Genomic DNA, 23765 nt, shown 5'->3' with positions numbered 1-23765 from the left:
TATTTTGCGTTTTTAGTCTGTGTTACTGGTTTGCCATGAATAAGATAAGTGGAATTAATTTGTTATAGTTTTTTTGTTACTATTAACAACTGACATTTTTCTGTGTGGAAAGACATGCTCCAATTTGATTCCCATTTCTGTAATTTATCTAATTCTCTTTGTAAAATATCTGTGTCTTGTGTTGTTTTTATTGTTCTATATATTATGGATGTTTGTCTCAAACAGCTGCCCAAATGGGGTTTGTTCTTTGCCAATGATTTTACCAGCAGCATTTAGGATTTTATGAAGTTTATTTTTATTTTTAATGCTCAGATTGCCATACCAGATAGTTATCCTAAAGCTTTAAAAAAATTGCAGATGTGAGCGTGATAAAAACATCGCCAAGGCCTTTTCGCTAACATTAAACGAGGACAGTTTTTTTTTTAAGTAATCGTAATCTTTGCTGCCCTTTTTTGCTGATGTAATCAGTATTTGCAGTAAAATTTAGTTTATTGTCTAGGATAGTACCAAGGTATTTAAAAGTTTGCACTATTTCAATAGTCTCTCCAGCTACAGAAACAATTTCATTTTCCTTTTTTTCCCTACGAAAATCGATTATCATTTCTTTGTTGTTTTTTTTTTACATTTAATAATAAAAAATTATCTTTACGGTATTTTTCAATGAGTTCTATTTCTTTGAAATACTCATTTACGTTTGAGCTCTTTTAACTATTTTCACCTCTTGTTTTTGTTTAGCGCAATTTTATGCTTTTAGCTTTCTCATTGCGCTATGTCCTTATCAGTTGTCTGGACCAGTTGGGGAAAAAAAAAGTAGGCGTGTGAGTCCGTGTGGGAGAAAGGGAAGGGGGGTATCAGTGAATGTTACCGTGATCACTTTTTAAATGTATTTAAAAAAGGTTGTACTTTTATTCGAACTCAGGGCTCAAATCTCCTCAAAGGGACTAATTCAACTTATACCACCACACCTGTCAAGTACAAATTCTTTCCCCTGTTCGATACCAAATAAAATAATAATTACCAATAGTTAATAAACTGATTGTTTAATTTTTTAAAAAATATCGATTCTTGTTTTGACTAGTTCCGGGATTGGGTGTGGGGAAAAATAACGTGAAAAAACTTTTTACAAGACAGACAGACAGACAGACAGACAAAGTGAGTTGGTATAAGCTTTATAGTTAGCCAATAAGGGGAAAAAGTAAATGAAACAAACTTTATTTTGCAGAACTGAGTCCATCAATGACATCACCTACGTCTTTCTTGGGAGATTTCTTTTTTTTTTTTACCATTAATGTTGAAAGGAAGTTTTCATCTTCTGTTTCTTTAACCTATGAACCTATTGCTTTTTGATATGCTTAAAATGAGTAGTCCACTTCTTTTAGTTAATGACAGGATGTACTTCGGAATGTAGAGAAGTAAATGTTAAGGATCCCGATAAATACTTAACACAAGACAGATGCTTGGTCATAGAGGAAAGTTTGTTTTTATCTCTTATGGAAGACACTCACACACAAACACACACACACACTGCTGCAGATTTCTATGTGTCTTTGAACTTTGAACTTTTGTTGTTGTTTTTTTTTTCTCTTTCTCACGTTAAAATGTGAAAGCTTGACGCCATATTGTTGTGAGTAGTCTAGTCAGACACCACGGGAGTTGCTTCCCCTAGAGGTGTTAATTGAGTTCAAATGAAAGTGGCCGACTACCAGAAACGCATTGATTATCGTCAGGACTGATTAAAGAGTCCCAAGTGCAATGCCCCGCATGCAGTCTTTAAAAAATTGCAAGCCCTGGCTAGTTATGTGTCAATGTTTTTGTCACTTTTTTAATTTAAAAAGTGCAGATATATCTTCACAAGTTATTGACATGAGAACTTTCTGATGTCCGAGGCACTATTTTTTTAACATATGTACTTCATGTTAAAGCTTGAGTTCCCTTCTCTCTGACCAGGAGGGCGCTCATGATGGGATTGAAGAGGGGGAGAAAAGAGAGACAGTAATTTGACGGCGGAAAATGGGGTGACAAAAAAACAAATTGAGAGGGCGTCATTTGATTCTTTACGTTCACTGGGCGAAACAAGAGCAGACAGAATGAAGCATTCCTGGTAGAGCTCAGGGGAGCTAAATTCAGTTGACGTCTGCCAGATTAGAGACAGGAGGTCAGCGAATGTTTCTAGTCAAAAAATTACAAAAAAAGAGTTGTGTGTGTGTGGGAGGGGGGGACTGTAGTTAGAAAAATTGGGCAAATAACAGAAACGTCATCTATTACAATGTTCTGGTCGATGGAAATTGTTTTTATTTATCGAAAGACAAATTTTTATGCAAACAAAAACCGGCATTTTCCATTTTTAAAATACAATTTTACACTCAATCTAGATATATTGTTTCATAGCTTGTTGTTCATGTTTTCTATAGCTGATATTTCATCACTTCCGCTTTTTAAAAAATATTTGTTTCCATCAAAACGCCCAAACAATTAGAAACTTAAACAACTTAGTAACAAAAAAAATGATCATAGTGGTCAGCTGCTAAACTTGGAACACTTTTTTTCATAATAATACAAAAGTTGTTTTTTTTTTAAATTTATTACTGCGCTTATAATATAATTATAGGGCATATGGCGCATATGGGCTATGGAGTGTGGCTATTTTTAGGCTGCAGGTAATTGTATAATACAAAACTCTATCATCCAAAACTTAGCGCTTGACAAAATCTATCCTGGTCCAGTCTCTATATGTATGTGGGTTGTTTTATTTTCTCTTGTTTAAACAGGGCACACAGCTGCTTGACATCATATAGCACATTTAGCATATTTACAAAGCTTTTATCAACTCACTCGGTCTGTCTGTCTGTCTGTCTGTCTGTTTGTCTGGCTAAAAGTTTGTACACGTTATTTCCCCGACACCCAATCTCGGATCTAGATAAAATTTGACACAATTACTTCTTTTACTTGACAACACAAGAATCAAATTGAAAAATTAACTAATTACTTAATTAACTATTGGTAATAGTTTTTTTTTTGTTTGGCTTCTCAACCAAGGGAAAGAAATAGTACTTGACTGAAATGGTGATATAAGCTGAATTAGCCCCCACTATAGATTATCTTTTTACAAATTTAATTGCATGACTGATCCAAACTAACCCCATACACTTAATCTATAAGCTTTTTTTTTTTTTGTTAATTTTTGTTTTGTTTAAGTTCTAAATATAAACCGAAGTTATTAGCACTTGTTCCTTTGTCTGACCTTTGTCTGACCTAAATTGTTTGATTCAGAAACGTAAAGAGATCTGTGCTAGGTTAAACTCCTATATGCATCCTTTCTTTACAAGTTTCAGTAAAGCTTGGCTGAATCAGCAAGGAAAACTAATTACTTCCTCCAGTCATTCCAAAACCCTGTCCTGCTGGCCTCGTCCGGCCCGCGACGCAGTACTGTTTGGTCCCTAAGACTTCGGCCCACGTTGCAAAATAAAACACATTAGACACATGTGTCGCAAATGTATACAAGTTGAGAACCTGTGTCTTGGTCAATTCTTAAAGTTTAAAGTAAACGACCAGACCAAAACATTTAACAGTTAATTAAAAAAACAACAAAAGTACTCGATAAATTTTAAATGGAATTTCGCGAGAATATGTTGTTTTCAATAACCTAGTCTTTCATACCACATGAAATGACTGCCATAAATAAATCAATACCGACTCGGCCGACGGCCGGGCTATAGTAAGGAATGAAGAAAAACGTTTGAAAGTCAACAAAGGATAGGTGAAAGGAAAGTCTTTGGCCGTGAGGTTCTGATGTAAGAAAGACATGATCAAACTAGTCTTGACGTCTTGATGTCTAGACATACGTTTCGACTAGATGAGGTTTTTTGATGTCTAGATAGACGACTAGATGTGAAGTCTAGATGTCTAGATGTCTAGATAGACTTGACCAGCAAAGTCTTCGAGATAAGAAGCTGGTAAGTTCTTTGTGTAGTTTAAGGTTGAGTCTCGAGACACTTGGACGTTCACACATTCAAAGAAAGCCGTCAGCTCTTTAGTTACTTCATAAAATCTTATTTGCAAATCACGAACGCCCAAACATCAATGTTAAGGAGCTGCGTATTTGTAGATAACTTGATCCTGAGAGAAATCATTAGTTTCCATTAAGACGGACGCCAATGTTGATTTGAATTGAATTACTCCGCGCCCCCATAGGGAGATCCTGCCTGGGTCCAAGCTGTTAAACGGACGATGTAATTAAATGCGAGTCGAGTCTATCAATCTATAATTTATTGCCCTGACCGACAGCCCCCTGCTCTCATATAATAAGACAAATGAACAGAAGGAAAGATTGTGGAACTCCCTGAACATTAGCTGTGTTTGTGTCTGTGGTGTAAATTGTGTATGTGTATGTGATTGTGTGTGTATGGTATATGATATGTGTGTCTGTGTATAAATGTTTGAGATTCTGGTGGTGGTGACCGACTTGAAGATTGTGATAGTTCTAAACCCCACTCAAGACAATAGCTTAAATTGATCTAATTAGATGCCTACCGAAAGTCGCTTGTAACCCATCGTTTATGTTTTAAGGTCTGTACACTGTTTTGGTGAGTTTATACTTAAAAGAGGAGGGGGTGGAGCTCAGAAATAGTATGTATCATTCATTGACCTTGACTATACTATATACTAGTTACTAGCATTACATACCGGCTACGCCCGGTGATTTGTTCCCAGGCTTTATAGTGTTTATAATGGACAGAATATAGTAGCTTTTTTTTTTCAAACGTCCAATAATTGGTCAGCAGTTTCTAGCCCGTCAATTCTAGTATCTGTTACTAACACATTGAATTGGAACGGACCACCCTCTTTCTATTTCCTTCTCTCTCTCTCTCTCTCTCACTCTCTTCATCGCTCTCTGGAATCACCTGTTTTTTTTGTTCACCCTGCTCATCGTAACGTCATCTGACGTAGACTTTTGGCTTCAATAAGAATCAACACGAATTTTTCGGCCGTAAATTGTAGTATCACTTTTACTATTCTGCTACCCCCGCCAGACATCCCGGCTACAACAAAAAAAAAAAGTTAGTCCTACGTACAGCCTCTGATTATGAATGAACAAACGAGTCGTCAACACCAAGATTTTTATTATGTCATTATAACTCATATGACCTAGTAACTCAAAGAACCCACTAAAATACTAAAATCTAAAGTAGCAATAATTCAAACAGCTATAATTCAGAGAAACAAAATCACAGTCTAATAAAATAAGAACTTAGTATGACAGAACTTACAAAAGGTAAAAAAAAATTTTTTGACAAAAAATCTAAAACCGTTTGCATAAATAAGATTTAGACAATGGTAACTATTACTCCGCCTTATTTGAAAGCTTCCCGTGTTTGTTACTATTAATAGTAAATAGTTGTAAAAATGGTGTATTTTTATGAAAAAAACTGCTTGCATAATTGATTTTAAAAATTAGATTTTTCGCTTTCAGAAAACTAAAAGTAGCCATTGCATTTGAACTTTGAATGGCCTAAAATATTATGATGTCGGATTTTTACTCTCTATTCTAGTTTAGGAAATCTAAACGGGACGGACGGACGAACGGACGGTCGGACCACACAAAACTAATAGAATCTTTTCCCATTTTGGGGCCGCTAAAAACAGTCGCGAAGTCTGATGTAGCCAGATTTTTGTTACGTTTGTGATCTTTTAGTCTCAATCGTAGATATCAATTATATCTGATCTTTCAGTCCTAGGCTTCTGGCTTTAAAGTTTAAAACCAAAAAAAAAAGATAACTATAAAAACTTCTATTTTGATAAGCAATTTCGTAGCATAGTGGTTTTTATTAACTTAAGGTGGGTTGAGCGCTTGAGTTCGTAATCCTGTCATTAAATATTTTTGTCTATAGTTTGCATTTAGCACTTACATTAAACATTGTTTATCATGCTTACATTTAGTAACTTGTCTACTTTAACATTTAGCACTTTCTGTCATCTGCATTACATTTAGCACTTTCAGTCTTATGTCTTACATTTAGCACTTTCTGTCATCTGCATTACTTTTAGCACTTTCTGTCATCTGCATTACATTTAGCACTTTCTGTCATCTGCATTACATTTAGCACTTTCTGTCATCTACATCACATTTAGCACTTTCTGTCATCTGCATTACATTTAGCACTTTCTGTCATCTGCATTACATTTAGAACTTTCTGTCGTATGTCTTACATTTAGCACTCTGTCATCAGCCTTACATTTAGCACTTTCTGTCATCTGCATTACATTTAGCACTTTCTTTCATCTGCATTACATTTAGAACTTTCTGTCGTATGTCTTACATTTAGCACTCTGTCATCAGCCTTACATTTAGCACTTTTTGTCGTATGTCTTACATTTAGCACTTTCTGTCATCTGCATTACATTTAGCACTTTCAGTCTTATGTCTTACATTTAGCACTTTCTGTCATCTGCATTACTTTTAGCACTTTCTGTCATCTGCATTACATTTAGCACTTTCTGTCATCTGCATTACATTTAGCACTTTCTGTCATCTACATCACATTTAGCACTTTCTGTCATCTGCATTACATTTAGAACTTTCTGTCGTATGTCTTACATTTAGCACTCTGTCATCAGCCTTACATTTAGCACTCTGTCATCAGCCTTACATTTAGCACTTTTTGTCGTATGTCTTACATTTAGCACTTTCTGTCATCTGCATTTCATTTAGCACTTTCTGTCGTATGTCTTACATTTAGCACTTTCTGTCATCTGCATTACATTTAGCACTTTCTGTCATCTGCATTACATTTAGCACTTTCTGTAATCTGCATTACATTTAGCACTTTCTGTCGTATGTCTTACATTTAGCACTCTGTTATCAGCCTTACATTTAGCACCTTCTGTCATATATCTTGCATTTAATACTTTCTATCTGAATTACCATCTAAATTCCTATCTCTTATTTGTGCTCATTCACTCTATTCAAACCACTACGACGCCATAATGACCGTAAATAACTTCATTTGCCTAAGTGTAAATACGGCGTCGTGCCCTTGGGTTCACGTAATTGGTACTTTATTTAATAGTATTACCAAGAGAGCTAGCCGTAGAGATGAGAGTGCTTAAAGCTAACTTAATGATAGGACTTGCGCCACACTATAAAACCGTCTGCTCACGGTACGCAATCATTCTGATAGTAATTACTCTGAAGTACTGAAGTACTGAGAACGTCTAGAGGGGTGCTACTAAAGACAGACATAAAAAACAGACTTTAATGGTAGAATTCTACTCAAGAAATGAGGTTATTAGATCGTTAAGAAATAAAGGAAGTTGTAACATTACGTCTATTATAAGTCTCTACGTTTTACTTCTTCGGAAGATGGTAGATACAATGGGTTAAAGCATTTATAATAGTAAGAGATTGTCTTGGAATCCGAACATTAAACCTGATGAATGAATACTTTTATGAAACAAAAATAAGAGAAAGTCTGTTTATAGTTCTTTTAACAGCTCTTATTTCAACTAACTCTCTTTGTGTCTTAGATTTTTTTTTTAATTTTTAGAATCTAGCTTGGCAAATTGTCATCAAATTTGCTTATAAGACTTCCACGATGACAACACCTGAATTAATAAAAAAATAAAATAACTAGTTAATTACACGTTACTTTAAAAAGAAGATGATTACGTCCTACGCGTCATGCATCTAGTCATGCATGTTAACCAATGACTTACATTTTGCCAAGTCATTGGTTTTCCTGGCTGGCTCAGGCAACCAATTATTTGTTGGTAATTAGTTAATGTTAATATGCTAGTATTAGCCATTAAATAAAGAAAATAACTTCTGCATTATTGAGAGATAGCTATATGAATGGAAGGTTAGAAAACTTGTTTTTATTTTAAGGAATTATTATACTTTGTTTGTTTGTTTGTTGACAAGGTTGTCTGTCTGTCACATTTAAATACCAACAGCAAAGGGCACTTAGAAAAAACGACTTCCCTCAGGCCCCGCAACTCCTACTAGGCTAGAAAATAAGTCAGCAAAGATCTTTATTGTACTCACACAAAGACTGTTCAAAGATAAGAAAGTGTTTCGTGTTTTGGAGTCTGATGTTTATGTTTAGAATGTATTCTATTGGTGAGTTTCTATGTCACTTAATGTATCCAAAATGTCTGACCCTCAGGCGCCTTGTACGAGTATTGCAGTAGCACAAACTTTTTTGTTGTTTAATCTCTCTCTCTCTGTTTTTTTCTCTCTTTCTCTTTCTTTCTCTCTCTTTCTCTCTTTTTCTTTCTTTCTCTCTCTTTCTCTTTCTTTCTCTCTCTTTTTCTTCCTTTTTCTCTCACTTTTTATTTCTTTCTTTCTCCTTTCTCTTTCTATCTTTCTCTGTTCTCTTTCTCTCTCTCGTTCTCTCTTTTCACTCTCTCTTTCTCTCTCTCTTTCTCTCTCTCTCTCTCTTTCTTTCTCTCTCTTTCTCTCTCTTTCTCTTTCTTTCTCTCTCTTTCTCTCTTTTTCTTTCTTTCTCTCTCTTTCTCTTTCTTTCTCTCTCTTTCTCTTCCTTTTTCTCTCACTTTTTATTTCTTTCTTTCTCCTTTCTCTTTCTATCTTTCTCTGTTCTCTTTCTCTCTCTCGTTCTCTCTTTTCACTCTCTCTTTCTCTCTCTCTCTCTTTCTCTCTCTTTCTCTCTCTCTCTCTCTTTCTTTCTCTCTCTTTCTCTCTCTTTCTCTTTCTTTTTCTCTCATTTTTTATTTCTTTCTTTCTCCTTTGTCTTTCTCTCTCTCTCTTTCTCTTTCTCTCGTTCTCTCTTTTCACTCTCTATTTTTCTCTCTCTCTTTCTCTTTCTCTCTCTTTCTCTGTATTGCACTCTTTCTCTTTATGTCTCTCTCCTTTACATTTCTCTCTCTCTTTATTTCTCTCTTTCTCTTCTCTCTTTCTCTTTCTTCTCTCTCTCCCTCTCTCTCTCTCTCTCTCTGTTCTAGTTTTAAAAATTTGTTTAGCTCCTCTTATCTTACAGCTTGAGACAGATCCTGAGTTTAGAAGGTTGATCTCCTGGGCAGGATTTTTATCGAGGCCCAAACCCTCTCTAAGTTCTAATATGAATCACACTTAATAATAGTCATAAATCTAAAACCATGTCATATTTGTGATAAAAAAGATATATCTTAAAAATCTCATTTTCCTTATACTATGCACACAGGGCACACATAATTGGTTAAAAAAATGTTTAAAAGACATTACCTCCGTTACAGTACTTAATAACTTTTTTGCTCTTAATAACTAATGAATGTAAGATTTAGAGAAAAAAAAAACACGCCAATTTTTACTCCTCCTCTCGAGAAAAATCCTGGTTGGGTGAATGTATAAATCTGCTAGACTTTTTTAATGTTCTAACGATAGACCTTTAGATCTGAGCTTAGAGGAAGTAGAGCAGTCTTTCTTTAATATTAATTTATAAACTCTTTCATGAATGCGACAATACCCAAAGATAAAGATTTTCTAGTTCTCTAGCCTAATTGATTTTTTTTTTAATACGTTGAAATGTTTAACTGGTCAAACTAGAGTTTTTCACAGTTTGGCCAACGAGGTAGTAATTTATTTCTCAACGATACGCATCAACTGTCAAATTCCTTGGAAAATCGTTAGAGCCTTTTTCGAGATCCGTGTTTACCCAGGTTTTGTCCAAGAATGTGTAACCTGAATGGAGGTATTGAAAAAAATATTAACTTTTTAAACGTGGAACACTTTTCATGGGCGTTTGTACAGTTTTGTTGTGTCGTAAATCTGGCCATGGCATGACTTTCTTTTTGCTGTAATCATAGACTTTTGTAGTTCATTAACATCCTTTGCTTATATAGGATTTAATTAATTTTTGTTTCGATTACAGAATTTAATGATTAAAATAAGGTGGGAGGGTGCTGGAATATAATCTTTCCCAACGTAGGAAGCCTTTAAAACGTATTATGTTGCCTCGTGTTTGTCGCAGAGGTTTCAAGCTAAAAAGAAAAAGGTTAATCCTAGCAGAAATTTAGTTGTGGGGGGTGTGTGAAGACGCCTTCGCATTTAGGCCTATTTTGATCCAGCATGCCCTGAAATAGCAACCTAAAACAAACAATGAAATGTCTTCAATTCTTCTACCGACATAGGCGAATAAAAAAAAAAAAGAAATGCAGACACATTTTAAAGGCTTTCATGCTGCTTCATCTGCGTGACAATGTAGGGAAAACTGGGTCTTCGTAGCCACATATAATACTGCACTTTCGTTCAATCTTCGGAACCGAAGGCAAGACTTTTATAGCTTAATAAGATAATCACATCATCGACTTTCAAAAACAACAGCAATTAGAAACTTTTAACAGAAGAAAATTGACAAGCCATCATGCAGTTTCTAATTTTAATCTCACTTGTAATTAAGAAGATAAAGAATTCTGGAAGCTAATAATGTCAAACAATAGCGAAGCACTTTTTCAAATTAGTCACTAAAATCAGCGGACTCTTGTTAGAAAAGTTAAACACAAAGAGATATGTATTTTCGTCCCAACCAACAAACGATCTGCAATAACATCTCATTGCAACACTCGAACAAAAGCTTGATTTAAATAATTATCTGGGAGAAAGATGTTTATCTGAGCACTGTCTAGTTCTTGTTTTAGCCTGGTTCATGGCACGTTCATTGTTCTCCTTCGAATGCCTTCAAGCGTTATTGCATTAGCTAAGCTTCAAATTTCACAATAGTGTTTTTTTTCTGAAAGAATTGGAACTTGGAATTAGTTTTACGCATTTCGGATGTTCCTTCAGTTTGAAGATTATTAAACCCAATCCCAAACCTCACACAGGACGGCGGCGGATGGAGGTGGGCAGGGTTCGGGGTTCGGACAGGGGACCATCGAGTGACAACCCAGAGCGCTTCCCCACGACCAGGCAGCCCTGTGTTTGGGAAAGCTAAGTGAGTGGAGGCTAACTCTAAAGTAATAACTCTAAGTAGTAACTCTAATTAAAAATCACCCTTTGTGTCAGGATTGTGTGATTTTACCATCACAAAAGAGATACAAGACACCGATAGCAAAGACAAACAGACACAAACACTCTTTTGTTCCCCTGGCAATCAAATCTTTAAATAGAAACAATTTGATATAAAATTTTCACATGTAAATTATGAGTGAGTCTGGTGTGAATGTGCATTGTGTTTTTTTCTAGTTACAAGGTTTTGTTTGGTGTAATGCACAAATTGTAAGACAAATTTCCATAATGAAAATAAAGATTATTATTATTATTATTATTATTATTATTAAGTAGAAAAAATTTCTGTATCTAAATTAATATGATTTTCTTATTGGAACATGGGCATATACTATGAGGTTTTTTTGACGCTGCGCAGAGCCAAAAGTACCCATTTGTCTATATCAGAAGCTATCCGCATTGAAAAGGCTTTTCAATCCTTAAATAGAATTTCAATCTTTGTTTAGAAAGCCTTGAGTGGAAAATGTAAATGTAACTGTACCCATTTCTTTATTATTTTACACTCCGTGAGGAAGTTAATCCCACAAGAACTTCATTTCATAATTGTTTATTTTCCACTAATGAATTTTGTTAATCAACAAAGTCGCAAATGTTTCACTAAAATGCTAACACCAAAGAAATCAAGGATTGTACATTTCAAACTAACAAGATTCCTCATCATGAAAACAGCTGAAAAATTCAAGGGGGAGATTATTATGTCATAAAATTATCTAATTATCTTTTCCTTGATTTTTTTAAATGATTGAAACTGTAGTATGTGAATTTAAAAGCCTCATAATTAGTACTGTCAATTATAGTTTGGACACCTCCTGGCCATTATTGTGAGAACATCTTCTTTCTATTATAATGTTCACAGTTCCTATTAAGTATAGTATGGACATCAGGGTTAGTATAACATAGGTTTTCATTGAATATCTGTTCATAATACAAAAACGATATAACTTGGTTAAATTTTCACAAGAATGTTATGAGCTCTAAGAAATGGATTTTAAAAACTCAATTCAGAAATGTGCCAATATTTCAGATTTCTACAAAGAGTAAACTATTTCATTCTTATTACGTATGCTAGGACAAATTCGTACAAGTTCTCTTTCTTCAATAGTGACGTTAGCGCATAAAACAGTGAAAAACAACGACTTAGCAGAGTTTAAGTCTCTGATTAGCATGCATGACTAGATAGACACTTGGATACGCGTAGGACTAAACACGCTTCTCTTCAGAGTAACGTCTGTGGTATATAAGATAAGTAGAGTAAAGTTTATAAGATAACATCCCCGGATGTCTTGACCAAATCTTCCTTCTGGAAAAGGTTGGGCTTTAGGGCGGGAGAGTCCGGTTGACGTGTTGGCGAATCCTCCTCACTTTAATCAGAATTTTCAGCACAAGTCATCCCCCCATTTAGTCATATATGTACATTTTAAAGAAATCCTAACCCTAATAAGAATGGAATGTTTAATGTAGTGCCATGTTAAAAAAAAAACCTCTCCGCTTTCACTAGAAATCGATTACTAATTTAGCACGCAGGAAAATCAATAATTAAATTATGCAAATAATCTAGTTTATACATGTATTTTTTTTTTGGTAGCATCTTGTAAAAGTGTCACCAAATATTTATTGTGCAGTTTGTCCGTCTTTTATTTTGACTGCTAACAAGTTCAGACGGACGTGAAATAAAATATACCGGCCTTGGTTCCTGTTGCGAGGATGGTCGATGACGCGATTGGCTTCGATCTTTTCCTTACTGCCTGGAAAGTCTTATTAAGCTAAGCGAATTAATGGCACGTCGCGCCCAATCTATCTCCTGAAGCGTAAACAAATTAAACTAATACCTCGGCTGCTTGAATATCACGGAAACTGGAGAGTTGCTTTAAAAATAAACAGTCAACAGAATAAACATGGTGGTTTTTTTTTAACTTCTGTTTTCCTCTTTTTTGGAGTTAGAATATTTCCTAGCTCTTGGGCTTGATCTTTATAGTTTTGATCTTAAAAAAGGTGAATCCATAAACATCGATTTATGATTTGATTTGAGATGATTGATTAAGGATTTCTTTGGATCTTTTTTGTCGAGATTCAAAGCAAAGGAGATTCAATTACAAATAGTTTGACTTGAAGAGGAAAGAAATTTTAAATGGAATTTTGTCACGCAATCGCGGAGTGAGCACTAATTGTCCAGGGGAGGAGGTTCTTCTCCAAATAAACTTTTTTTGGCTGGTATTTGATGAAGAAAATGCTCATTCTGTTCTGAAAAGAGATTTTTTTGAAGTGATGCTTAATGAATCACGTGACATGGTGTCAGAATCGGTAGTGTAAAAAGACAGAAACAAAGGAAGAAGTCGAAATATATAGATAAGAATCTGTTGACACACTACCTCTACTCAAGCGTGACCATTCGTTTATAGGAGGCCTCAACACTGACCTGCATCGTCGCAACCTGAGGGCAATGGAGACCAATAGCTCGTCGACATTTCGTATTGACCTGTGACGTGGCAACAAGCTATTGGTCTCCACTGCCCACAGGTTTGCGACATTGCAGGTACTGACCTTCAGGCCTCCTATGACGATTGGTCTCAATTCAGGTCGCGCAGGGAGGGGGAGGGGCTAAAAAGTGAGTGGGTGGACATAGTTCTGCAATGAAACAGTAAAATGTAAGTAAAGTTTCCCTTTCAGAACTTGCGATGTATTGGGCAGATAATGTTAAGGTCATCTGTTTTTGTTGGCCAACGGTTAACGAGGAGAGTGTCACGTGGCCAGCACAACGACCAACCGCCTTTACTTTCCTCAACTAAAGTCAGGTACCCATTAGAGTTGGGTAGGCTTCCTAAAAATTAGCTCAGGGGCGCCCTTAAAATCCCGAAATTCAAAATTCCAGTCTTCTCCAAGATTCGAACTCAGGACCCCAGGTTTAGAAGCCAAGCGCTTAACAACTCAACCACCTCCCCCCCCCCGCCCCCCCCCCCCAGTTAGACAGTAAAATCGACAAAACCCATTACCTTTTTGTTTTAAGATAGTTTATGTACTGTCTGTTCAGATCATTAAAACTATCTGGACCTGAGACTGCTTCAACGTTGATTTGGTTTTAAGTTTTTTAAAAAAGTTTTCCTTTGGTCCCAGATTTACTAAATATCTGCGTTGCCAAGCGTGAGTCGAATAAAAGAAATACATTAGATTGTGGGCACAACGGACGTGATTTCTCTGACTCTTATCTCGCCCGTGTGACTCTCCAGAAGGCTTTTCATTCGTTCTTATCAGAAGTGATGTCTGTAGTCTATCTCAAGTTCAGGGTGACCGAAGAGTCGTCATTGATTTTCTAAGGTCCTATCTGACCCCTTTTTTTTCTCTTGTACTTGAATTAATAGTTCCCTCCCCCGTTTGAGACCTTGTGGTCTATAAGGCAGATGATGTTAGTGTCATCTTTTTCTGTAGCCTACGAAAAAGAGGGTGTCATGTAGCTAGAAAAACGACCAACCGCGTTTACTTTTCCAAACATTAGAGCGGGCTGGACTCAGAGGCGCCCAAAGATCACGTTACCCCTCAGCCACCACGCCTTGAATTATTAACCCCCATGAAGGTATGGACGGTTGGGTGAAAGCAGATTTGTCTAATATCTGGAGACTTTTCCATTAAAAAATATATATTTTTTTATAGTTTATCCGTTAATAAAAATAAAGACCACTTCAATAGATGAATTACAAAGTTTAACTTTCACAAAGTAAGTATTTATATTGTTTATAAGTGTTGCATAGATTAGTTTTTTTTTAAATCAATAGATCAATTATTTATCAAGAAATGGCATTTAACCTTTTTAGATTGAGCACTGACCTATGTAAACAAATTGATTCACCTAAAGTGAAAATTTAAAAATCTTACTTCATGTTTTGGGGTATGTTTTTATGATGCATCTCCAGATTACTTATGCAACCAATCCTGCATGCCAGTGGTTCTCAATTTTTTTCCTTAACCGAACACTTCGCAATACTGAGTAGTTTGCGGAGCACTTTGCAAATTTTTTTAGAGAGACTAATTCATGTGGTTGCCTACTAGTAAATTGTTCCAGCAGTTTGTGGAACACCTAGTCAGGCATCACGGAACACTAGGGTTCCGCGGAACACAGTTTTGGAAACATTGCTGTAGGCCAACGTTTTTTCAAACTGTCGGAAGCGCTAAGCCAGGAAAGCGTGACGTCCTGACGAAACAGGGGGGGGGGGGGGAGGCGGGGACGTCATAACAACTGGAGTAGGGGTGGGGGTGCGAATCCTGTCAATTCGTCATGAGACATAAAAAAAAATAAAATGCATAATGATTGTAGTTACAGATCCATGTTTGAAAATTAACCAACTAAATTTACAATGTTTTGTTTGGTGTAATCCACAAATTGTACGACAAATTTCCTTATGGATATTAATGGTTATTATATATACTAAATTGATAATGCTTAAAAAAAAAAGAGGCTGTGTTTTATCCTTGAACTTTAACCTTGAAAAATGTACTTCGTTTTCCACAGAGGCGTCTGAAACTATAGAACTCAAAATTTTGTTGAAGAAGACATTTCGGGTGTCTTTGTTTAAGCGATTCCTGATGCTCAGAACGCAATGCAGCGCTTGGTGCTCTCCCCTGGCCCCTTGCTTGCTGAAGGGGGGAACCTGCTGCCTCTTCATACGTTTTCCAAAAATATTTTTTTTCTAGAATAAAAAAACCTTTTACGGAAAAAAATAGACTAAACGTAGGCATACTACCTTTTTTATTACAAACATTTATTACGTAAATTTGAATTTCAAATATATTATAAATGTTAATTTCTACATATAAAAGAGGGGAAATTTTTTAAATAACTATGTCAGGTGTAAGTTTCTTTTTATCATAATTGCATACTTAAGACTTTCTCGGATAGCACTGAACACATAAAGCTCATAAAGATATATCGCTCCCCCCCCCCTCCAGCCCAGCCAGACTATGTAAGACGTTCCAGACACACTGCTGTAGGCGTACGAATGGACCCAAACGCACACAACTGAAATAAGATTGAAATCCACTTTTCTAAAAAAATATATAACATTATTTTAGAGTTTCCATGTTTCAAACGACACGTGTGGTTCTCTTGTATGTGTGGTTGTCAGGTGTGTGGTTGTCATTTGTAAAAATTATTAAATGTGTACTTGTCATTTAATGCCAGTACACAATTAAAATAAGATTGAAATCCATTATATGATCACATTCATAATTCCACCTTGGTTTATTTATGCTTCTTATCCTTGATCGGGATTTATAAGGAATGGCAAAGGCGGGGACTAATTTTCCTCCCAGCTAGGTGAGACTTATGACTCACCACACTTAGTTTGTATTCCTACGCCGTATTTCGAAATTCAGTAAAGAAGTTGAAACCTTACTAACAGTTGCCTCTGCCAACACCAAGATAGACAATGTAGACATTAGATTGGATGAGTAATCTGCCTCTCTTCTTAAGATTCATAAATTATTGAGACACTGAAGAAGTATGTTGTGACAGTGTCATTAAGGACTAGTCAAGTGGGAAGCATAAGTGAAATTTAATCGTGATATATTGAGAATGTCCTGTAGTCCACTGTTTTATTTATGATTTATATCGATGATCTGAATCAGTGGGCGATGTTGTCAGACAGAGTCATTAAGAAGATGTTTTTAATAAATCAGTTTTTGTTTTCATTTTCGGCCACTGTGAGCCATAAGAGGCGCCTTAGCAGTGCACGGGCCCCTGTGTGAGTGTCATATCAGGGCCATGAATGGTCTGACGGTTTCAAAAGATTCTCTTTGTCTCGGGGTGCCCCAAAGGCTAGGGCGATTGCCACACTCGCCACATTCTAAGGCCGCCTCTGAGTAAGATTTCAGAAGGCAGGAGTGTCCAAATAAAAGGTTCATTGACTACATATATCTGGGTCAAGTCTATTTTTTTTCTGTCTTTAAAAAAAAAAAAAAACGGGAAAAAATACTTTATTTTCAAAGTGACCTTGACCTGTGTAAAAGATAAACTATATTACTAATTAAATAGTTAGGCTTTTTTTTTTCTTGTTTCACTAATGTGATGGTCCATTTATTGTATTCTTTTAATCTTCAAACACAAGTAATACTACTACTACTAATAATAATAATAATAACAATATACCCCATTTTTATATCAACCGAGGAGATAATGACATCTGATCTCACAGATACCTTCAAGGCCCTTAACATTCCTAAGAAGACTCTCGTTGCCTGTCAGAGGGGGGTACTGCTGCAGACCTGCCATATCACCAGAAAATTCTTCAGTGGACACGATGAATTTTGTTTCTCTTTAGCGAAACTCGGCCATGGCAGTGCCAGAGAATGACTACGCGTTCGTTTCTAACATAATAATCATATATGAAAATGTCTTCGATTCCGAAGATTAAGGATAAATACAGTGTTTGTATGACTACGCAAAACCAATCTGCAACCTGCATATTTTTCCACAACTACTGCAGATAAAGCCGTTGTCCGCCGGCGGTCTATTTAAGTTTTCTTTCCGTCTTCTGCGCCTGTCTTCAATAATGGTTTATCATTGGGTCTCAAATGTGCGTCCCGCAGCCTTTGTGAGAGCTCTTCAACTTTCTCCTGCCAGTTACTTTTGCTCTATGCCTCTTATGGGCTTAATTGAGTTGATCTTCATAGCGCCAACAGTGTGTGTGGGGAGGGGGGGGGCAATAGTGCTACGCGTCCTCCTTTTAGCTCACCATTATATGACTAAGAAAAAGAAGCCAATCTACTCTTGTAGTATATAAAACTAAGACTCTCATCAGAAATATTTTACTTTCAACATCTCTGTCTAGTTTGTTCATATCAGCATTAAAAATAAAACTGTCGTTATAGTGTTTTGTTATGAGTAATTCACAACTTACCTCAAACTACCTCAAAGACTTATGTTATTATTATTATAAAAAAGTGTCTCAAACTCTGTGGATCCTGGATCGAACATTTTTTTAACGGTAAACAAACGTCATTGTAGTCCTCATAAGAGTGCCCGTTATGAAATGTCCCTGTCCTCTCTCTCTCTTTCTCTCTCTCCCCCTCTCTATCTCTCTCTTTCTTTCTCTCTCTTTCTCTCTATCTCTCTCTCACTCTCTCTCTCTTTTTCTCTCTTTCTCTCTCTCTCTCGCTTTCTGTCTTTCTCTATTCCTCTCTCTCTCTTTCTCTCTCTTTTTCTCTCTCTCTCTTTTTCTCTGCTTTCTCTCTCCTTCTCGCTCTCTCTTTCTCTCTCTCTCTTTCTCTCACTCTTTCTCTTTCTCTCTCTATTTCTCTCTTTCGTTCTCTTTCTCTCTTTTTCTCTCTCTTTCACTCTCCCTCTCTCTTTTTCTTTTTATCTTTCCTCTCTCTCTCCTTCTCTCTCTCTCTCTTTCTCTCACTCTTTCTCTTTCTCTTTCTCTCTTTCTTTCTCTCTTTCTTTCTCTTTCTCTCTCTCTTTCTCTCTCTTTCACTCTCCCTCTCTCTTTTTCTCTTTATCTTTCCTCTCTCTCTCCCTTTCTCCTTCTTCCTCTCTATCTCTCTCTCTTTCTCTCTCTTCCTCCATCTCTCTCTTTCTCTCTTTATCTCTCCCTCTCTTTTTCTCTTTTCTCTCTCTCTCTCCCTCTCTCTTCCTCTCTCTCTCCCCCCTCTCTCTCTTTCTCTTTCTCTCTCCCTCTCTCTCTCTATCTCTCTCCCACTATTTCTCTCATTCTCTCTCTCTCCCTCTTTCTGTTTTTTCTTTCTATTTATCTCTCCTGTCTCTCTCCCTCTTCTTCTGGAATTCCTGTTACACCCCCACTAAAGCTAACCCCTGCTGAAAATGTAAAAAAAGGGGGAATAACTTTAGCTTGAACTCATACATCACGACACACACATATGCACACAAAAATCCGATTCATAACAACCAATAAAATCAGCCGTGTTGGCATGGCCCGACTTATGCTACTGCAACCTATGCGGTTGCAGTGGGCCCCACACTTTCATAGGCCCCCGCGCTAATTCTAAATATAAATTATCAAATTAAACCATTATAACTTTTATTCATGTATATAACAGAGTTTCCGTGGCCTTCCTGACTTTCCAGGGCCTCATGGAAATCTTCTGTAATTGCAAAATATTTTTTGAAAAGTTTTAGACATCTCCGGAAATTATTAAAATCTCCTTAAAACTCATAAAAATCTCCTGAAAAATAGACTAAATTGTCATTTAGGGGTGTCAATCCTACGCGCGATTAAAAAAAAAAACTGCTTTGTCAGTTTTCATTAATAAAAAAATTTTGCAAAGACGAATGTATTTTCTAATACAAAGTCGTAATTTCGACGTTATGCTTATCCCTACCCGCGCAATCCGTCTCGCATAGGGCCCCGCAATTGTTACAGCCGGCCCTTCGTGTTGGTTCTCAAAGCAAACTCTTTTTTTTTTGTGTGTGTTTCTTTGAAGTACTTAAAATAGTTTGGGAATTCCCGATCTTCGCGACATGCAATTCTGGATCAAGAATGTGCTTTTTGGTAGAACGGTCTAACGAAGGGGGCGTTCCAGACCTTCAGATCATGCTTCTAAACCCTAACCTTCATTCAAGCAGACACCAGTTTTGCTTCAGCTCCCTGGATATCGATCTCATTAAGATCGTTGCCTCTAGTTAATAAATCTTTCAAGCTGATAACACACTCAGTTTTCAATTTAAAATCCACAAGAAAAAAAAACAACTTTAATTAAATGTACTAGCTTGGCAGCAATAAAAAATCAATGAGTATATTATAAAATGGATCATAGCAATGTCAAGTTGTTGTTTTTTTATTGGCCTAAAACCCCAAAAAAATATTTCTTTCTTTCTAGTTCTTTTATTTAATTCTTAATTTCCTCTGTTATTTTTGTTACAGTTTTCTATGTTTTTTTCTTCCTCTAGAAACTAAGTCGTCTGGTCAAGGAGAATGCTGGAGGACAGAAAGATTAAATCAAATAACTTGACGTCTGACATTTGAAGCAGTCACGAACTATTCAGCCCAGTGTCTTCGCGGTCACAGACTTCTGCGCCACCGTGTACACTTAATTAACACCTTGCTTGGTTCAAATGAGAGAAATACAGAAGTGAACAAATGGAACAAGTTATGGAAAAAATTATGCTACTATTTGTAAACCTAAATAGTTTCCTGCATCTAGTATATAAATAGATGTGTAAGCAGGATCTTTATTCATAGAAAATCCTATATGTCGCTTTAAATACACATGCATGTGTATCTACGTTATTAAACCTTAAAGGTAACTCCGAAGATAACCTCCAGCTTTCATTTTACGATAAATAATTAGTCTCTTCCTTCTGAAATTTTACTATAGGTTTTGTCCTGTCAGCTTTAGGTCAGCATGACTTTACATGAAAAGAAATAAACGATTGTGATATTTTTGTTAGGGTGTAAAGGGGAAATAACTTCGACTAACTAAAAACGCAGTTGTTTCCCCAAATTAAAGTTCTCAATGCACGCTTACAAACAATAACGGCTAAATGCGACTAATGAAATACTGCATGTACTATACAAAGCTGATTCTGTGTGTTTCAGAGAAGCAAAACGTGTTTAAATTAGATGGCGTAAATGCTAAACATTATGAACGTGATGTTTCTAAACATGTTTACGATATTCGGGATAGCAGATAATAAGAATGTCTAGAAACTTCTCTACCATGATGCAAGAGTTCCCTGACGTTGCAACGTATCAGAGTTACATGAGCATCCAGAGAGCACAGACTCTAATCTTGCCTGCCATTTGTGTGATGGGTTTTTTCGCCAACACTCTATCGCTCATGGTGTTTCTGCAACCTTGCCTACGTAGGCTTTCGTGCAGCTTCTATCTCGCAGCCAAATCAGCTTCGGATTTTGTGTTTTTGGCCACAGTGTTTATAATTTGGCTTGTAAGAGTGGATATACACGTGTTCAACACCACGGGCGTATGCCAGATTGTCGTGTTCTTCTCGTATTTGACAGCGTTCATTTCGATTTGGCTGGCCGTGGTGTTGACTGTGGAAAATTTGCTGTGCATCTGGAGACCCTGGTATGTGCAGAGGACCTGCAATGCGACATCCGCCTGTGTCTTGACTTTCAGCATCGTTGCAATCGGGATAGCATTGTACCAGTTCTCACTCTGGAACAACGGGATCGGCTACGACAAAATGTCGAGTCATGACTCCACGACTGACTCAAACCTCCAAAACATTGCCAACCATTCGCCCAACGCTACTTCTGAAAGGTTCGATTATAGAACAGACTCCACAGGAGAAAAACTTGAAGTGGACCTAAATGAGGACTCAAGAACAACTACATTAGCAGCAAATCCGCCTTCGTCCACCAACAGCAGCGGTCTAACGACCACGCACGCGAAGACGTGTATGCAGCTGGAGAAATTCGAACATTTCATCGTCATCACCACGTACATCGACTCCATCATCACCATCTTTCTGCCCATCGTCATTCTCGCCGTCACCAACTCGGCCATCGCTTTCATTGCGGTACGCTCATCGCGGCGGTCCAGGACTCTGCGAAAAGAGAAGGCGGTGTACCAGCTCCCAGAACGACAGGGCGCCTCCTCCTCGAGGGGCTCGGCCTCAGCCACTCTGGAGAAGCAGGCCTCCAAGTTCCTGTTCTTCGTATCGGTGACGCTGCTGGTCTTTCACTTCCCCATTCACATTGTGAGACTTAAAATGTTGGTGTTTAGTCCCAGCTATCAAGACGTTTTTCTACAAAGGATATTTGAGACCCTTTATTACACGCACTACGCCATCGGCTTCTTTATTTATCTGATCTACGGCTCCAATTTTAGACGTGTCTTTATCTCTATCCTAACACGAAACAGTTACTGACTCATTTCTCTTGTGCCATGAATTTGTTTTAATCTTAATTTAAAACAGCTGTTTCAACATTATCAACAGTATTATCAACAGCGCGGTATTTTATCTGTAAAATGCGCTTTCATTATGTTGAAAGGCTGGATGCCTTGCATTGTTTCATATATTTAAAATAGCTGCACTCATCCGTAATCTTCGGAATCATTGCCATTATTATGTTGTACATATTTGTTATGTTGGATTATATTATTGTACCAAATTAGCTTGCTTTAGAAAATGTTATGATTTGATGATAAATAAATAAAAAACAACGTATCAAAGAAAACAATTATTACAAATTTCAATTAAACGAATGAAAAGAAGAATGCCTTGCAGATGTAGATTACACATTGATCAGCTTTTTTTTTTAAACAGAAAAAAATTCGAAATAAAAAAAAACAACAAAAAAAAACAAAGCTTATCTAAGAAAAAGAATTCCGCACTTACAACTATATCTATCAATTATGTAGAAGTTGTTTCCCTTATTTGACAGCATACAAATAATTAATTACCATAAATTAATTGATCAATCGGTTAATTGTTTGATTTAATTCATGTTTTGTTAGGTACAGTAAATGATTTTGTAAAGTTTCAACTTGATCCGAGAAAGGGCGTGGGAGAAATAACGTGTTCAATCATCTAAGGGGAAGAAAACCCTACATATCTAGCCGTATATGTGCATACTGAAAGATTAATTTCCATTGCTAAATCATGACCAGTAATTAATTAAATAAGTGATTATTTTAAATTGATTGATGTCTTGTCTTTACCAGTGGATAAGTGTACAAAGTTTCAAAATGGGTGTAGGACAAATAATGTGTACACACTTTTTATCAGACAGACAGACAAACAGACAGAGTTGACAAGTTGACATTAGTTTCGTAAAAAAGTGCAGTGGTTTTCTATGGAGATCTATAAAGTCGTAGGCAGGCCATAAGGTTGTTTCAAAAGCTCATAACAAGATTGTATTTTCTCACTTGACTAGATTGAGCGTGTGGAGGTATTGACAAGGGCAATGACCTGTTAGACAATGTTGTTGAAAGCCCCACGTGACCACTATGTCAAGGTCAACTCTTACCTCGTTCTTCTTTTAAAAACTGTTGTTCCTAATAGTAAACAAGTATTAGAACAATAGAAAACTGATTGCTACTTTCTGATTTTAATGTGTAATCAATATTAAATTGAAAACAAATTTACACCAAATTATATTCATAGTTGTTAAATACAATCTTATGATACATATTAATATAGTCAAGATTCTATATTACCTTTGCATGGATATTACTGATACTCAGTAATAAGAAAATACGATATAATAGCCCCACAGAGGGATTACTGAGTTTTAGGGGTCAATGATTTTATACATATGTATGTGATGATTAATGAAGGGATCTTTCTGAAATTTTAATTAAATAAGTTGCCATACTGGATGAGTATATCTTATCTTATCTTATCCTAGATGCATTGCCTTACTAGGCTGCCCGAAGCTCCCAGTTTTGTGGGCGCCAGGTATCCGCCTTCACCCCATCTGTTTTATTAAGAGCAGTTTCACAGGACTTAGTATCTTAGCCACACCTGCTGGCCAGGTGCTGGGCTTTGTTGTCAAAGGCTAATGCACCTCATTCACCAATCGTAAACAAACAACATTTAGTCACGTGATCTTATTGATAAAACAACGTGAAAAACTGTCACGTGACAACCATCATGAATTAAACATGAGATCGTAAATTATATAGAAGAGATAGAGCACCACGTGGCTAAATGTTGTTTGTTTACGATTGGTGAATGATGTCCGTTGAGACACATGCCGTTTTGGCATAATGAAATGTTCTGCTTCAATATTCCTACTTCTCATGCTCTACCAGCAATTTTCAACGTCTGAACGTAACCATTTATCTTATCTTAT

General features: G+C 36.5%; 1 protein-coding gene across 1 annotated transcript in view; it reads left to right on the top strand.

The window, feature by feature from the left end:
- The window catches only part of LOC106066701 (uncharacterized), a 33892-nt gene extending 11756 nt beyond the window's left edge, over nt 1–22136 (top strand). The window contains exon 2 of the mRNA XM_013225781.2: nt 19893–22136. Within this exon, the coding sequence (XP_013081235.2) occupies nt 20642–21835 (1194 nt within the window). The 5' untranslated portion in view covers nt 19893–20641 and the 3' untranslated portion in view covers nt 21836–22136. The remainder of the gene's footprint in view (nt 1–19892) is intronic.
- The last annotated feature ends 1629 nt before the right edge of the window (nt 22137–23765 follow it).

Source organism: Biomphalaria glabrata, chromosome 15, assembly GCF_947242115.1.
Source record: "Biomphalaria glabrata chromosome 15, xgBioGlab47.1, whole genome shotgun sequence".
NCBI classification, from domain to species: Eukaryota; Metazoa; Mollusca; class Gastropoda; family Planorbidae; genus Biomphalaria; species Biomphalaria glabrata.
Note: the sequence above shows the minus strand (reverse complement) of the source record. Positions and strands in the feature narration are given on the sequence as shown.